The sequence below is a fragment of the Nothoprocta perdicaria genome, unplaced genomic scaffold (genome assembly GCF_003342845.1).
Source record: "Nothoprocta perdicaria isolate Ctin4 unplaced genomic scaffold, notPer1 scaffold_4, whole genome shotgun sequence".
NCBI lineage: Eukaryota > Metazoa > Chordata > Aves > Tinamiformes > Tinamidae > Nothoprocta > Nothoprocta perdicaria.
This window is the reverse complement of record NW_020455643.1, coordinates 3,876,919-3,895,004: the sequence shown is the minus strand read 5'-3', so window position 1 is coordinate 3,895,004 and position 18,086 is coordinate 3,876,919. Positions and strand designations below refer to the sequence as shown.

General features: G+C 47.5%; 1 protein-coding gene across 1 annotated transcript in view; it reads left to right on the top strand.

Moving 5' to 3' along the window:
- LOC112952460 (MDS1 and EVI1 complex locus protein-like) overlaps window positions 1-17,873 on the top strand; it is a 136,268-nt gene extending 118,395 nt beyond the window's left edge. Inside the window, exon 2 of the mRNA XM_026045324.1 lies at window positions 17,370-17,873. Coding sequence (XP_025901109.1) covers window positions 17,370-17,758 — 389 coding nt within the window. The 3' untranslated portion in view covers window positions 17,759-17,873. The remainder of the gene's footprint in view (window positions 1-17,369) is intronic.
- The last annotated feature ends 213 nt before the right edge of the window (window positions 17,874-18,086 follow it).

The window sequence follows — 18,086 nt, the reverse complement described above, 5'->3', positions numbered from 1 at the left end:
AATAGGTGGGACACAAGATTCCTGTGGAAGCTGTACGGTATTTTTGCTGGTGTGAGGAGGTTCCTAGGCCGTGGTTCCATGTCTCCCCGTGCCGGCTTCCTCCCTGAGGGGAAGGTTTCGAACAGACTCAAGGAGACTCGAGGAGACTCAAGGAGGCTCGAGGCCTAGGCAGGCAGTGCAGAGAGCGCGAGCGCTCCGCGTGCGCACGCGGGAAGGTCGCACGTGTTGTCCCAAGGACAGGGACACCCAAACGCTACCGCAGTACTCAGGACATGGCTCTACAGCCACCGCTCCCATGGCCATCATGCAGGCCGCAGCTTCGGGCTGCGCGGGCCTGGGCCGCGGCCTTGCCAGGCGGGTCCTGGCAATGAGCGCCCAGAAAGCCGGGCTGCATCGGGAAGACATTCAGGTTTTATGGTTGGATGGTGGTTTTTGCTGCACACGGGCTGTTCCAGTCCGTAACTACAGCAGTATCCGAGCGATGGAGCCGAGCCAAAGGCGAGCAGCACCGAAGAGTCTGTTTCCCCATAACAAGTCCTGAGGTGAACGAATGCTGTCAAGCAAGCACCGTGACTATTCTTTTCCATTATTAACTGCATTTACTGTGATGCTGGTAAAAGTTACAGCAGAAGGTGAGCGTTAATATCACATCTGCATGAACTCGGGCTGGAAGGGCTCACGGCTCATCTGGTCGGGAGGTGGAAAGGCCGCACGTGACCCACCACCACTGCCCACTGCCGAGCACRACAGCTAAAATGCCGAGTATTTCCAGTCAGTCATGACTTTAAAAATATCCAGAAGTACATTTGAAKAGGGGACGTGTAAAAGAAAATCGTGGCCTGCTCAGAATATTATGTGAAACAGAAACATGTTGAATAAATCATTACCCGTGTTTATGCACCCGGCTCCTGGTAATCCAGCACTGTGCACTGGTGAGGCCTCGGCGGCGCAAACCGGTGCGTTCGGCCTCCTCTGGCTGCACCTCGGCCCCACTGGCGGCTGGAGCCGTGGAGAAGTGAGTGTGTTTTCATTTATACCCCATCAGCAGCTCTCAGCATCCTGCTCGGTTTGTACCAGCCCAAGGAACCGGAGAAGCAGTTTCACTGCTTATATTTTTACAGCCRAACTTGAAGCTTTAGGAAAGTCAAGCCTCTGCTGTGTACACAGGCAGAATATTTCATTTTTGGTCATCAGGAAGAAAATTCATGATTTAGCTTTGGATCCAATGGGAATATGCTTTTAGCGTGATACAAAAAGACACAGCCATTCAGTTCATCTCTTTAAAAAAAATCAAACTTTCATAATCTCTTTCAGAAGTGTGATTTTGGGCCAGATAGCATCCTCTTAGTTGTGCCTTCTGAGAAGGTTTCTTCATTTTCAGTTTTGGACAATATTGTGGCTGGAATGTTCAGCCATTGGAGCCGGCCTTCTGGAGAAGCAGGTTTAGAGTGCTAGTTAATTTATGGAATGGATTTTCAGAATATGGAATTCATGCCACCAAGTGGTTTAAAAAAATACAGAAACAAATAGAAATTATTCAAATTGGATCACACTAATTAGTGGAACTAATTACGACTTCCTAAATATCTCTCTACTCACCTATTGTGCAAAGAAAAATCATTTGCTCATGATGTAAAACAGCAGAAAGGCGATTGCTATGACAATTAGCAGTAATTAATGAGAAGCTTTGAAATGTTTGGCGTGAACCTCAACATCTATTAGCAGGCGCTGTTTGCCCCCGCTCGGGGGGTGTGAGTTTGCACAGACTCCTTCCCTCCCRCAAGTGGAAGTGCGAACATGAGAAAGAGTTAAAGTGCTTTCTCCTGTTCTTTTATGAGTGTTAGAAATAGTCAAGTACAGCTTCTGCAGACTGTCATCCTTCATCATACTTTCAACAAGCAAAATGGTCCTAATAAGTATTTTAATTAAAAGCAATTTTGAACAGGTTACGGCATACGTAGCTTGACTTGAGGAACTGCATGATCATTGCAGCTGCCTGTGGGATGTGACTTATATTGTACRGAATCCTATTAAGTTTCAGACTTTTGTTTCTTTCACCCACTGGAATGAATAAAAGCTTTATGGAAACATCTAATGAAAGGCAACCATATAAAAATAGCACGTTTTTAGATCATTAAGATCAAATTTCTTCGAAGAACAAATTTTGAAGCATYGTCTTCCTCTTTCCCTTGCACACAGATCAGAAAGTCTACCTGCCTTTAGAACTCACAGATCTTCCAGTTGAATATCTCTTCAGCAATGATACATTTCTTCAGATGTTCCTATTCTGATTAAATAACTGTGGCCTAAAATGTTAGGAGCAGCTCAAATAATCAACGTTGTGCAACTAGTGCTAGTCCACTCCACCTCCCTGTGCTTGTCATGGGCATCCATGCTAGGTCTGAGACTTGTATGACAGAGTCTGATAATACTGCGACAGAGATCACGAATGACACTTGCCCCATGGCATCAATCAATATTTTGCCTTTAGCAGTAGAGAGCAGAATTTCATCAATGAATTTTGGATTCATCTCTAAAATGCTTTGTTTTTTGCATAGTTTGAGAACCTGTATGGACAGTAAATAATATTAACATGTAGGGATGTTTTCCTTTGGAGACATTTAGATTTGAAGTGAGGCACATGACCAGTTCCCTCCTGAAAAGTGACATGTGGAAGAGCTAAGAAACAGATCTATCTTCTGCACTGTTGGTTTCGTATAATTGCTTCCTAAGAGGAACTTGTCCTGGACATGATTTCTGTGGCCATGCTGCAGGGAGGAAGCAATTTTAACCCACTGAAAGGGAAGATGCTGCTTTCAATTCTCCCTTGTTCTCTCCTGATCTCTGAATTAATTGTATCCTTGCCCTTGGCACAACTCGGTGTTGTCTCTGTCACTTGGCCGGGATGTTCTCTCCCTCTCGGTGCTGCTCGGTATTAGAGCAGTGTCAACTCTCATTGAGCAGCTGATGATTGATAACTGAATACAGGAATCAACTAAAAAGCCTGGCTCGCTTAGGTGAGGAAAATGAAGCCTGATAGAGGTTATGACTGACTCTGAAGGTGGTAAACACAGGCAGCGAGGGAAGAAAGCTCAAAAACCATTTAAGCTAAAGCACACTGTTGGATAAAGTACAAATGGGTAATAAAGTGGCCCCAAATCAGGTTTTTAGTAATAAGAGGAGTAAAATCTGGAGTCAAGCTTTGCCTAGTCCTGCTAGTGGCAGGGAGGACTATTTATAAAGATACTATTCATTGTGATTACAACCCGCACCTAAGGGACAGTGTTCCCCTCTGCAATCAGTGGCAGAAACCCACTGCCTTCAGGGGGAAGATTCCTTTCCTTCCACCTTCTGCATGTTCACACAGCCACCGCACTTGCTCATGTTGATGTAGAAGGGACATGAGACAGGTGCTGTTTCCATAACAGCTCTTCTGCATTTTGGGAGGGCAAAGGTCTCTGTCCAAGGCTTGAGGACCCGACTTGCCCCTTTGCACCCAAGCTGCTYGTCCATGCTCTGCTGCCAGTGGTCGTCTGCTCTGCGCCTACCAAGTGGTTTGTTAGAGAGCCGGAAAGTGCTTCGCAGCATTTAATCTAATCAGTGAAAACTTCCTCATCCCATTATTTGGGCAATCTGGAGGGGAGGAGTGGTTGTTTTCATTTGGATTTTATGATTTACACTTTATTTTTTACGGCATGTTTGTTCAGGAGGAGGATTTTTCATTACTTGCCTTTGTAGTGATTGTTTTGTGCTTTCTTGGGACAAACCCTGCTCTTTTGAAGGTCCACATGCTTACGTGCAAAATATTGGCAGATCTCTGAGTCTAAGGAATGCAGTGGAAACCACGGTGCATCCTGTGCTTTGATTTTTGCAGCTCTCTGTGTATTGGCCATGTTGGGAGGCAGAGTTTCCAGACTCTCACTTCTAGCATTGCTTGCAGCTGTGATTGCTTTGGATTCGTATGAAGTTATCAATACCTGTTCAGTTGCACTACACACTATGCTAAATTAGCCCTGAATCACAATGAAAATTAACGGCATTTCTGGGGTAAATGCTATGAGCAATAAGACTGACAGTCCCTACTAAAATGATGAAACTTGAAAAACTGCAAAAAGTGCAAGACCTGCAGTGCTTGGAAGTAATTGCAAGATTGCTGCTGGGCTGGRTGTCCATGTGAGCTCCCTGCCAGGGCTGTCTGGACTCCTGGCATGGGCCGGAGTGGTGATCCACGCCGAAGGAGTTACCCCTCTGTGCAGATTCCACTGGGAATTCTTTGCAGATCTGTAGGGCGAGGATGTGTCTGCTGGTTACGCTGCCTTCCGCGCTCTGCATGGAGCCTTTTAACCCGTTAGGGATTGCATCGCTCTCCGCGTGCGGGCCGCGTGCGCCCGTGTGTGCCCTGCTTTCCTTTGGTAAATAAACTCCCTGTAGAGAGATCATAGGGGCAGTTCTCTTAAGTCTGTATCCTCCGTGCAAGGTTTATGTGGCACCTCTGAACTCAACAGCAGATTTGTCATTGATTTCAGTAGGAATATTTTGCCTAAAAGAAGAGCCTGAGAAATCCTCTCCATGTACTTGATATATGACTCAGGATGTACAGTTTTCTCTGGTGCTTCCCAAGTTCATAAGCTGTATTTCACCTTAGTGCCACTTTGTGAATTTGCTGGTTGCCAGAAGCTCCAGCTTCTGTCAGGGTTATAGAGCTTCGCCCACCTTTTGGTGCTTATAACATTTTTGAAAAGGAGCATTTAGGTGTTTTTACCTAGATGCCACATGGGCGGGTTGGTACCGACCTGCCACCGGAGCAAAGTCAAATTAAGAGACTGGGAGAATGCATCAAAACGCTGCTGGCACTTTCATGGATGGGGATATTTAGTTAAATAAGATGTTTGTCTGGGAAAGTCATCATCTGGCTAGCAGCACAGCGAATGTTTCTAAGCAGCTAACGTATGTATACTAAACAAATTGGGTTTGGCTGCAGCTCAYGCTGCCCTGTGGAAATTCTCAACATACATTTGTTTGATTGAGCTGTCATTTTCAGTTGATCTGCTGATGATCTGTGTCACTTTGTTTAAATGTCCTGGTGTTTTTTTATACAGTGCAAAAGCAGTGTGCTTTCTGTGATGGATTAAAATGAGGTGAAATTCGAGAGTCACTCCTGTTTTCGATTTGTGCTCTCTGAGACAGGTGGGCTGCAATGACGAAGAACTTCACACACAAACACATTAAAACCCAAGTGGAGGAGATGCCCTTATGATTTAAAACATCCGCAGATGTGTCAACTACCGAGCGCTCCCGTTCCAAGAAGTTGCTGGGATTTGCACCTTAAACAACAAGTGGGATTTATTTGCTCTATCCCATTCAGCTAAAATACCTGGACAAACAGGCACACGGAGCTGATTCCGCAGCTTTTGTTTGCGCAAAATTCCCTGCGGGAGGGAGCTCCGGAGGGCTTGGCCCCGTGGGGGGAGCACACAAGCTTAGCACAGCAAGCCAGCTCAGCACGAGGGTCACATCGCTGGGGAGCAGCCGGGAAGCCCTGCGAGGTGTTCCAGGTGCCCAGGAGGCTGCAGCAGGACAGGGGAAACYTATTTCCCTCACATGAAGCTTCCTCTTCATTTTTCCTCTCATGCTCTGTTGCTTCCCTGCACTCACATGTGTCTCTGGGTATATATACTGGATTATATTGCATACACATTTTGTATATATACATGCTTGTCACTATAAACAGTACTTAAATCCATGTCTGTAAACATAAACAGATATACAGTTAAGTGTCCCATATAGCAGCAGATCGGCGTGTAGTGACCTAATAACTTAAGTAGAATTAAAGTATATAATAACTGTGTGTTAGTTTGGGCTTATAGGGCCCTCTGATCCTTCGGGGTGGAAAGCACTGCATGGGCCAAGCTCTCTAATGGTGAGGCATCCAATTACACTACAGTTGAATTTGGTCCATTAAGCTCTATGTATTTATTTAAGCTGTCATATATATCAGGCTGCACATGAAAACAATAGATCGCATGAAGATTGCCAGTTTGGAGGAAAAGATTCTTTCTCAAATTGGCTCCCAAGTTATTGGGATGAACCAGAAGCTTTCCGAGCGCTGATTTATCACTCTCCACTCGCAGCTCCCCAGGATCCCTCTGCTTCTCCAAGATCAACAGCTTCGTAGAAAGCGATACAAGGTGCATGGAACAAAGAGTGGAATAAATTACATTAGCAGTTAACTTYCTTTACAGTTAATATATATCAATAAATATCCACAAAACGTTTGAGGCTTTGACCAGGAAGCCATGTAAAATAAACTGTAGTCCCAMTTCTTTTTTTTTTTTTTAAGTCCAAATAGATCTAACTGATGTTAACTGTTTCACAGCAGGGGCCTCGTTCTGGTTTCACACTGGTGTCACTGTTGATTTCGGAGSGGGGATGTGATCAGAATCAAGAATGTTAGTCCTTCCTCCTTACAATAGGCCACTGGTGGTAGGGGAGCACTTTGCGTTTATGTCCTGTCCCGCTTCACGTCTTCAAAGCAGGCAGAGATAGGAGCAATTCGCCGTTAGGCTCATCTGAAGCAAAGAGGTAGTAGGAGAAATTGGAAGCCTGCGAGGRAGAAAAGGAGAATTTGTGGTGGGACCTTTTTGAGGACGTGACTCAGGCTATGAGGAAGGAGGGAGAGATGCTTGGCTAGATGAAATAGCACAGAGAGATGCCTGATCCCACCATTCCCAATGGGAAGAGGCAGGTGCAGCAGGAGAAGAGCTGGAGGGGATCTCAGTGAGGACTGTCACTGTAGCAGAGCCACCTGGAAGCAGCACTGGAGCCACCTTGGCTGCCCGGCCCCGGTGACAGGGAAGGCAGGAGGATGCGGGACACGCGGCCGCTATCGAGGGTCACTGCGGCAGTAGCGGTAGGGGTGGATGCAAAGAAAGAGCAAAAGAGGTGAATGGAGAGGGAGATTTGGGTGTGCCCCGTGCAAAAGGGGCGGCAAAGGCTACTTTTTGGCTGAGATTGCAAATATTTATAGAAGAGGGACCAGGCATCTACTGGCATCTGTTTCAGACCACCGTCAGGGGAAAGAAGCGAGAGTGGAAAACTCTCGGACCAGCTTGGATAGTGTTGAAAACCTCAAAGCAGGGAACCCACAGAGGACTTGAAATTCATGGAAGTGCTAGGTAAAAATATGGCCAGATAAACACTCCCAAAGAACTTTCTAAATTACTTGAAAAAGACTTTTATAGAAAAGAGGTGACAACATCCTGGATTTACCTAATTTCTKCAAGCACTTCTTTCTTTAAAGAATCTCCTGGTTGTTCAGCAAAACCCRCCAAGCTTTAATACTTGGGATTTGGTTTTTCTTCCTTTTCGTTAACTTTTCCAAATGTTTTCCTTTTTCACGATCTTTTGGTAACAAAATGGAAAAGAAAATTGCTGGGAATGGCGGCAAGAGAAAGCAATTAAAGCAAGTGGAGAGCAACCTTCAGGGTTTTCAGGGGAAAAGTTAAATCCCATTTTTCAAACACCTTCCCTTATTAACAGAGGAAGACAAAACATGGGGGAAATGACCCTGGAGCTGGGGATGAGTGAACGCAGCCGCCTGCAATTGGGCCCGAGAAGTCCATGAAGCTCCATAGGACAGTGGAACTTGGCTGCAGGAGAGGAACCTTTTGGGACTGTGGCTGAGACAGGCCAAGCAAGGACAGGGGGGACATGGTTTTTCTTTTTCCTATCTCGCCTTTTTTTCCTTTGGTAAATCTTTGGTAATTTTTCTTTGGTAAATCTGCACATGGGGAAAAAAGGGGTCTGCAAAGATGATCAGAAGGAACTACACGGTGGCAAGCAAGCCCAGTGAGCTAGGGATGGAATTGGCAAATGTGTTTTGGAAAGGAGCCTCTGCTTCTGCAGCTGCTGGAAATCGCCCGTCGTGCCCTTCGGGGCATCTCTACGCGTGGCTTGAGCTATTGCAAAATGCCCTGCTTTTTCCTCTTCCTTATACAAAAGCCAAGGAAAATAATTGCCACGGATCCTTGTAGCTCATCACACTCATGTGCGCCGCGTATTTTCAAGAGAAAATAAACTGTGGTGGAAAGGCAGTGGGGCGCTGGCAGCGTGTGCCAGCGGGGCGGCTTTCCTCGCCGTTTCAAGGCGCAGTCGCGCTCTCCTGTGCTGCGCGCGCGAGAGCTGCTCCGAGCCGCACGGACAAACCTCGTCCCCGCGCTGCGCCGGGCCTCGTGACCCCTGCAGGCTGCGCCTGGCCCTGTAAATCCCCCTTTGCTGGGACACGTTTCCTTTYGAAAAGTGCCCGGAGCCTCAGGTGTATTTATTGATCACAGATATTTTATTGATACATTGCTTCGCACTGCATGACCGCGGCACGTGGGATTTGGATTGTTTTGGCTGAACAAGCAGCCCTCGGGAAACTGCTCAGGGGAGCGAGCAGCGTCTGGAGGGAAGTGGGATCAGCAGAGATGATGCAGATAAACTTGTCCAAAATACTTGGTAGCTGGAAAAATGAACCTGGAAAGATTCCTTCACTCTGAGGAAATGTGTGTGTGTTTGCTGAGTGAATTACATATATATATATGTATGTATATGTATACACATGCATGTGTGCAATGTGAACAATGTCCACGCTGAGTCTGCAGCGCGTGCCGAGCGGGCTGGCGAGTCGGGGGCCACGGCTTCCCAATGAGCCGAGCAGGGCCCCTTGGGCATCGGGCGACCTTGCGGAGCCGCCACTGCCTCGCGCGCGGCTGAGAAGCCACTCGCAGGAAAAATGGGGGCCTTTCCATCTCCTGCGAAACAAATGGCGGGACCCATTCCCAGACCTTGAGATCTGGGAGCTGACAGCACTGCCGGATTAATCGTTTGAGCCTCTTTCTGATTAGTGTGCTGGTTAGGAGAGTTTCTGTTAGTGTTTCAAGGACTTAACTGCACTGCATCACTGTGTCACTTAAATATAATTAAGCATCGCTCAGGGTAATTGTATAATTAAAAACCTGTCTGGCTGTTTGTGCAAAGGCCTCTGTCCCTGCTGCACAGCAGCTCCGCTCCGCAGGAAAATCCGGGGAAATTCCAGCCCTCCCTGAGATCCTCGGATATGGCCTGCAACCCGGGGCAGCCTGGCTGTCATTCAGGCCTTCCCGCTCCCCATTTCCATGGAAATCAGCCCAGGAAGGCGCAGGCTCCAAGGCAGATCCCTGGGGAAGTCCCGGAGAGGGGGACAGGGCAGGGACAGCTCCTGGCTGTGGCCAGCAGAGGTGACCAGGAGCCTTGGCCTCCTGCTCCTGGTCCTGGAGCCCGGAGCGACCTGCCCGGCTCCCCAAGCGAGCGCAGGTGAGCGCAGCCGGTGCCACCGGGGCTGTGGGAAGCCAGGTCTTGAATTCCTTTCTGTTCCCGGTGCCCTTGGCAAACAGCCCCCCTGTCCTGGCTTCTTCCTCTGCCGCTGAAGCGATTCCACGTTGCCGCATTAGGCTGGAGCAGAGGCAGCCGTGCTGGGCAGCGGAGCGATCCCGCATCCCGACGTGCTCAGCGGCTCCCGCGGCTTAGCCGGCACATCAGGGATGTGGACCTCCCTCTGCTTTCTCATTATGCCCCATAATGAAATGTGGAAATAATTCTAATCCTTTCTTCTGCTTGTGCCGTACCTCTGAAAATATGATAAACTCAATCCAATTAAAAGTCATTACCTCTACAAGGCTCAGTCTCTATCTATAACCTTTGTTTTATAATTCACTCTGTTATCTGTCTTCATTATAATTTGGTGGAATAGTCATCTTTTATTACTGTTTTCTGTTAGAAAGAGGCATGTGATTTCCAGTGCTACTTTGTGACACGTCTTGGTTTAAAACAGTAAAGGGCTACTAATGAGTAAAAAGAAGTTCAGTTACACTGATTTATTACATTGAGATAAAGCTGCATTTACATTGATTAGAATAGTGCAGGTTCAAGTAATTGTTTTGATTAAAAACCTTCTTTTGCAGCAATAGTTTCTCACCATGTGACTGCTCAAGTGTATTGCTGCATTTCATACAGATATGCTCAAATTTTTTTCCTACAGAGCACTTGCTAAGTTGCACTGAGCAATAAAGCTATATATAAGTAACTGATCTCACTAACTTGTATTTAACCTTCCTGTCCTTAGTCTGCTCCTAAACATATTGGCTTCTCAGGCCATGTCAGTGGGTGAATATATGTCAAGTTTACCATCACGGCGATCAAATACCGAACAAAAGCCGGGCCCTCTAATCCAGTTTCCTGCCTTACTAATGGCCAGTGCTCAGGGATTAAAAAATCAAGGCAGATTTTTAAAATTTGAGTCCATTTAAAGAGTGCTGTGGAGGGAGCTAGGACGTGTTAGCTGCTGCAAGGCCCCGCAGCTGAAATATTTCACTAAAACATAAAGTTTAGCTGTTAGCTCAAGCTCCAGCACGCGCTGGGCTGCCTCCCCAGTCACAGGGAATCTTTATGTAGCACTAAGTATGGATCCAGCCCCCGTATAGCAAACCTCACAGCTGGATCTCCCTCTTCTCCTGCCCAGGAAAGATTTGGAAAGCTGAATATATATTTATTCCTTCGAGGAAACTTTATCAACCTGCACCAAAGTTTATTGGCACTAGCTGGTGATATAATAGGTAGTTTAAACCCTGCTAACTGTGAATAATTTTTCAACGGTGTTTATGATTGCGGTAGGCTTTAACAGACTAGAGGTACAGATAGCATAAATATTTCTACCAGAGATGATTGCACTGAAACTATAAATAAAATTAGACCTAGCTTGTAAATAAATTCCATGCGTGCCAGCCTGCATTTATAATTCTTTGTTGCTGCGTGCAGAGCAGTAATTCATAAGGAAAGCGTGCAGGGATGCAAGCAGCCAAATTCTGCTTTTCAGCCTCACAGGTGCAACCTCGGCGGCACCGGGAGAGCGGCTCCCGTGCAAATGGAAGCGCCGTTTGACCCCCAGCCTCTCAGTGCCGGACCCTAATTAAAAGMCAGCGGCTGGTCCCCGTCAGAGCCCTTTGACTGGGTTACTCAATTAGACACGGGTGACGCTAGACAGAGCACCAAATGCTACTAGTTATTGCATAGGCTGATGGTGAGAATTGCCAGAAGCGACGCGCGGTTCCCGCTGCCGTTCCTGTGTTGCCCCTTGGCTGCTCTGGGGCTGCCTCTTGGCGCTGTTGGAGTTGTCCCTTGCAAGGGGGGACGCAGCTTCTGCTCTTTTGTGCAAGTGCTCACTGTTTGGTGCCTGTCCTTCATTCCTTGTCCTTCCTTCCTTGTGATTGTCCTGCTTCCTCCCACGCCGAGTCTCTTGCTTTCAGTTTTTTTATGCAGATTGAATAATTTAGAAAGCCAAAATCTGCTTTGCACACAAGTAAGGTTTTTTTTTTTTTTTATTTGACATGTTCTGCTGATAACTGAGTTCTTGTGAATTATCAGTATTTCTGTTTCTGACGTGTGTTTTATGGTGACGCACAAACACCAAGCGTCCAGGGAACTAACCCTTTCGCTCACGGCTGCCAGCACCACGACCCACCTGCTGCTTTTGCATTTCAGATGCACAGTCCGTAGCCCAAAGTTCATGAAGTTGGTCATTTCTATGTTTTTCGCCTTCCTTTGTCTCTGCAGGCTATTGCTCCAACTCCCTCTTCTTCTGGGCAGCAGAATGGCCTTCTCTGTGCTGCACGAAGGGCTCTCCGCGCGCAGCGGCTCGGGGAAAGGAGCTTTAGCGAGTCAGGGGAGATACCATCTGCAATCTGCAGCACAACGAGTGGAGAAGGAATGCGAAAATCTGGGCAGCAGATTTTGCTCTCATTTTCTTACATTAGTGTCAATCTGGAGAAATTCTACGGCCCTGAGTTAACTCCAGGCCGGACACTGATCTCATTTATGCTTTGGTGGGAGTCTAAACTAATTACTCTGGATTTAGGAGCCCTGCCACAGAAAAGAGAATCTGGCCCTTGGGGCAAATGCCAAGCGCTGTGTATAGCAAGCTCCAGGGCCTGGTTCTGCATCCCCTACTCTCGTCTCATAGCCCAGATGAATAAAAATCAAAGTTGCTGCTGGGGTTGTCCATGGGGTTGTCCACCACCTCACTGCACCGTGTGGCTTCCAGCACTGCACCTTCTGAATGTGCTCAGGACACCTTAGATTTCACTTGCTTGTTTTAGGCTCAAACAATGCAAGTATAAAAAATGATCCAAAAAGTGCTCTTCAAGCACTGCCCTTATCCATGAACTTGCTGATAGTCTCTGTGGTTTTCCCACCAAGCTTTCTACTTATAAACCATTTTTTTTCCCTCTCTCTAGTTAAGTTTATGACTTTTACCCAACTGGGCATTACCAGCTCTATTCTTTTGAGTTCCCCATGAGTTCTCATTTGACCAGCTTTGCGTGATGCTTTCACAGCGGGGTCTCGCATGGGGCCACCAGCCGGGGTTACAGTACAAATAATAATGATTGTTATGAGATCCAGCTCTACAGAACAGTTCTGGGAACAGGGAGTGGCACAAACTGGTTCCAGGTACGTTAGCTGATAAACGTCCATGCAGCGTAATGGAGTTCTTGGCCAGAGTCCCTTCTGTGTCTGAAGATAAAAACSCAGTGCCTTGTGCCTGTTCCCAAAGTTAAGGATCTTTCTCACCTTCTCCTGGAGAGGACATGAAAGAGGCCATCTCTAAACAACAGCTATTGGAGTGCAAGACTGTCAGGTGGCTCCCAGGTAGTTCGTCATTGACTTAGTACAGCTCAGAAGTGAATGGATTTCCTTTTTGTATTCTTTGGCTTTTCCTGGCCTCCTGCATTCTGTATCTGTGTGGATATATAATCGGTTCCTGCCTATAACAGTCTTGTCTTCAATACCTGTTCAAACAGAAATTCAGATAAAGGTGTCCGAGTAACAGGCAGGGAAGTGCCTGCCTCCTTTTCAGATCTGCTTGCAAATAACCTGTGCTGATTTCCTTGGTACTGAACAGAAACACTGGGTCAATATAAATGGACTCCAGTCTCTTTAACGTGCCCAGTTCAGGATGCCATGATATACTCAGGTCCACCTGGCCTTCCTCGGGACAAGAGGCTAATTCTCCTGATGCCAACGTTCCCCCACAGAAGCCCTCGTTAAGGCACTGACTCACCAAGGACTCGCATCAGACATGGTCATCAGCACGAGCAGAGCTCTCAAGTCCTGGCATGCGATGTTCTCCTCCCTATGGAGCAGCTATGAGCTGCTCAAGGTGGCCTATGGTCTCCTTGCTCACCTGGGTGAAGGTGCAGGTGTGAAACCACCTCCATCTTCTCAGGTGGAAGGAGCCACTTCCACTTTTATCTCAATTCTTCCTTTATCTTGCCCTGAAGATGATGGAGTTAGAAACTCTTCTCAAATAGGCTCTCTAGACACTTTTGCTCCCAGCTTACCTCCTTCAATCAGCCACCCGCTTCATGATTAAGTCATTGGTGGCCATGTGCATAACACCAAATGACAGATTTATGTGCTAGGGAATTTATCAGCCAGTAGTAATTTTGGCAATAAATATATATGTCCTCATGCACAAACTGGCTGAAGACAGGAAGAAGAGATATTTGAGGARCAGCAGGAGGGGAAGCTGAGGGTGTCAGAAAGCCCTTGTAGGGGTAAAAAGCCCTTGTAGGAGTAAGTGTAGGTGTGTGCCATGGGCTGGTGCGCCCGACGTGCCCTGTGCAGGGCTGAACTCCAGAGGGTGTGGGAGCTTTGAGCAGGAGCTCAAGTGCCTCTTTCTAATATACAGTGCTGGCGTGTGGCATTTTGGCTGGAGGACACCAGGCTTTGGAAAAACAACAGCCTTTGGGTCACTCGCAATTGCTGCTGGTCAGAGAGCGGTGTTGGTGGCGCTCCGTGACCTCTGCCTTCCTCGCTCATTAGGGCCTCCTGTTCAGTTCCTCTTGGAGAGGAAGCGCACGGTGGCTGTTGAGGAGCCCTCCGCGTGCAAGGAAGTCCTCTCCAGCCTGCGACGGCCTGGAATTGCCCCTGGGGCTGCAGGGGGACGTTGGCACTCGCAGCTGCCGTGCTCGTGCCCGCAGCCCCCGCTCGGGCCCACGTGGGCGCCTTCYGGCTGCCGAGCAGCATTGAGTCGGGAGCGCAGGTGCCCACCCTGGGCTTCTAGCAGCAATTAACCTTTYCTCCTGGGTTTCCTTTGAAGCTTGCTCATGTTTTTATTGCAAAATAGCAGCGAAGAATTTTATGGAGGCTAATATCTGGACTTCCACATTAGGTAATCTCATCTGTTCCCTTATCAGGGGCCTCAATTTTATTTCATTCCAGCTCTGATGGGAATAATTATTGTGCTTTGTAGGAGCCATCTTGAATTTCAAAACCGCCCTGGTGTCTGAGCGAGAGATTTGCGGTTAGAAAATGGCACCTGGGAGCCCTGTCCCTTGGTCCAATTYGACCCTCACAAAGGTTTTCCACCAGCCAATATCCCTCCGTTTGTCCTCTGATCCCTGATCAGTGTGATCTGTAAAGGGAGTAGCCCCACATCCTTGGCAAAGGAAGACCAGATCCTCAGCACATTGATTTCAATATAGCTCCTTCTATCAGTACTTTTGCAAGTCCATCTACACGGGCTCTCTTCACCAGTTGCAATTCAGCTTCTTGTTTATTTTGAGGTTTGAATATATATTTTTGCTAGAATACACTGCTATTTCAAGCAGAATAATATTTTAGCAATCTGTTTTACCCRCACTGCTAAGCTGCAGGGTATAAATGCATATTATATTTTCCAGAGCTTTCAAGACGAAAGCCCATTTTTAAATATGACATTGGGTGTGGCTGCTGGAAATCAAAGGAGTCACAATAGAGCAGCGCAAATGGATTTGTCCCACTGCCAAACTTCCAGAGGCCAATTTATCAGCTGCAGGTTTGACCCTATATGGCGAAAACTAGTGGAACCAGAATGACTGAGATGAGTAGAACTGAGGCCTTTGAGTCTGCAAGAGAGAAATTGAAGTGGACGGTCCCTGGAGGAGCAGGAACATCTGCGAGCCCCGGTTTGCTGAGCGCTGCAGGGCTCGGTCCCGCCRGTCCAAGAGCGGAGCTGGGCGGCACCTGGGTCGGGGCCAAGGCACCAAGGAAGGGGGCAGCTCCGGGAAGGGGCTCCCGGCTGCAGGGAGCTGCCCGAGCCGCTGCGGATGGGCACGGGAGCGGAGCGGCCGGGCATGGATCAGGGCCTTGGCTTCATGGGGCTGCTTGGCGGGATGAGAGGGCAGCGATGGCCACGAGAGAGGCTTCGTGAGGCGCCGGGGTGTCGGACACCCCGTCATAGCAGTCATAGAGGATCAGGAGGGTTTAGATGCCTGAAATCTTTTGAAAAAGAAAAAGAAAGTAAAAAAAAAAAAGCCTTTGCAGTGAGCCATATGCTTATCATCATCCACATCACTTTCTTTGTGTGATTTCTTTTCCTGCACCCCATGTGTATACGAGTTTTGGGGGGGTTTCCCCCGTTTCCAAACCAGCTGAGTTTTTTAGGCTAGACCATGAGCTAAGCAGCCTGGGGGCAGAACCGGGAGTGGGAAGGAGCCCGTCGTGGCAGGACATGGAACTGCTGCTGGCCGGAGCGCGGAGAGCGTCGGCCTCTCTCCATCCCGCGTGACCGAGGTGGCTGCTAGCGAGAGTCCATTGGGATAAAAACCTGTCCATGTCCCCGTGGGTGTCACCTCCTGTCCCCCAGCAGGTCGGGTTGAGTCTTGCCTGGCTTGCGAGGCCATGGCCAAGGAAAAACCCTCAGTGCATCCATCTCATCTCCGTGGTTGAGTGGGTTAGGATTTTCCACTTTGGTGTTAGAAAAGTGATAAACGRACCAATATTGGGCTCAGTTGTTAACGTGCGGGGCGAGCCTGCCAAGGCAGCGGCTGGGGGAACGGGTAGCTGAACTTTCTTATGACACGCATGAGGTCATAGCCAGTGCCGCATAAAAGCAAGAAAAACAGTTCATGGCTGTGAATAAATTGCTCGCAGATGAAGAATCCAGTTTGCCAGTCATGTGATGGGAGCAATCTATTCGAATGATTTGTTATGTCCCACTGTTTGTCTTAGGCAGCACCAGAAGCGGAAAGCACAGATATAACATTGTTAGATAATATGTAACAAAGATGTGGGAGATAATGGGCTATGACCAGATTGCAGGGGAAAAGGCATACAGTGCTAATCTACCATGGATAGTTTCTTTAATGAGCAAGAAATTGAAAGAACATTTTAAGGGTCCTATTTCTTCACTGGAACAGAATCGCTCTGAACGCCAAGCACAGCACAGCATTAAATAGCTGGGCCAACCATATTATGCAAATAGTCTCAGGCTCGGGTCTTAAATACCCAATCTCACAGCTTTAGTSCTTGGAGAACAGTATTCTCACCTTCTAGCTGGGATAGCAGTAATGAGCGCTGGTGTGTGGGAAAAGTATGGCGACATTAATGAAGTTAAATGAATGTGAAAAATTAAAAGGTTTTTAGTAAGTTTGCCATTTTTTGCTCCTTTTGCTTATGTTACTATATTGGTACTCTATTCCTGTTGCGACTAAGCCCCTAATGAAGTTGCTCTGAATTTTTACACTGAAGAGAAATTACAGTCAGCCTTACAACTAGGGCTGTCAAAAACAGTGGAGTTTGGTGGGGGCTTTCTGTTTGCTGGCTAAGTCCCAGGGCTTTTATTTTTTAATGTGTTTGGGTCTGCCCCAGTTTTTCATAACTGTAAAAGGAGAAGGTTCAGGTTCTCTATAAGGTACTATTTGGATCCTGAACTTACATAGACCATTGAGTTTCCTGGAGGTCAGCGGCAAGACACTGATTTACATCAGCCGTGCTTCTTGCCAGCAGTTACGTGGTAGGCTGGATCCTTTCCTTTAAAGACTAATTGGAGGCCGTCAAACTTAATGTTGGCTTCTTTAGGCTCAGCCTGTCTCTCTGAAAGGCCACTAAAGCTTTCCTGCTTTTCACTTCACTTAGGTTTCAGTTGTAACGTATAATACTGGCTTTCAACCGCAGTTTCAAAGCGGACGCAACGCGCAGTGCTCTCTCCGGAGCAGGCTGGACACCAGGGTGTGCCTGCAGATACATCTGGGTGCAATTCCCTCGCTCATGCTAGGCCTCCGTGCAATGATGTAAAGCACTTTTGATGTCAGGAATACTAAGAAACACAGTGCACTTCCAGCCCTGCAAGAGGGAAAAGGTTCAGCTCCTTTCTGGATGAGGCTCTGCTGCAGGGTTAGTGGTTGAGAAAGGTGCCACCAGGCTTCTGAAGTTCCCTTTCTAATTCCTGTGCAGGCTGAAGGAGTTTCATATGCAAAAGCTGTCAGTTTATTCCTCTACTTCAAATCTCACAGGCGGTGTTTATTTTTCAGGTGATGAATGCYTGTATGAAAGCTTTCCTGAACTTCCTTTGGAGGAAGCGCCAGAAGCTGATGGAGAAGCTGCAAACATCCAGTGTCCAACRTCTTCTGTCCAAGAGCCGTCTTCTCCAGCAACCTCCAGCGAAGCTTTCACACCAAAGGAGAGCTCTCCTTACAAAGCTCCAATATACATTCCTGACGACATTCCCATTCCTTCAGAGTTTGAGCTGCGCGAATCCAACATTCCRGGAGCAGGATTAGGGATATGGACCAAAAGGAAGATCGAAGCAGGGGAGAAGTTTGGCCCTTTTGTAGGTGAGCAACGGCCGCACCTTAAGGATCCCAGTTCTGGTTGGGAGGTAAGACACTTTACGTTCCTCGGGTCTGTTGAGCTCTCTTGAACGTCTATAAACACAGAGGTATTTGTACAACTTGAGTTCTACCTGCAGCAGCCAGGGAATATTTTGTGTGTAATGAGAGTGTTTCCTGGCCTTTTGCTGCTTTCTGCAGGAAAATTGTGTAAGCTTAAAGACAGTAAGGGTTGTGAATTATTGTTACTCTTCACACATGAGGTCTGTTGGGTGGATAACAGTGGTATCACCATAATCAATCTAGCAAAGCTGGGAATGAGGATTGCTAAATGGCACTGCGTTATCTGAGAAGAAATTGGGTACTACTTCTGGTGTTGTCCGTCATTGATTTCTGTTGACAACACCTAGAATAGCCCTA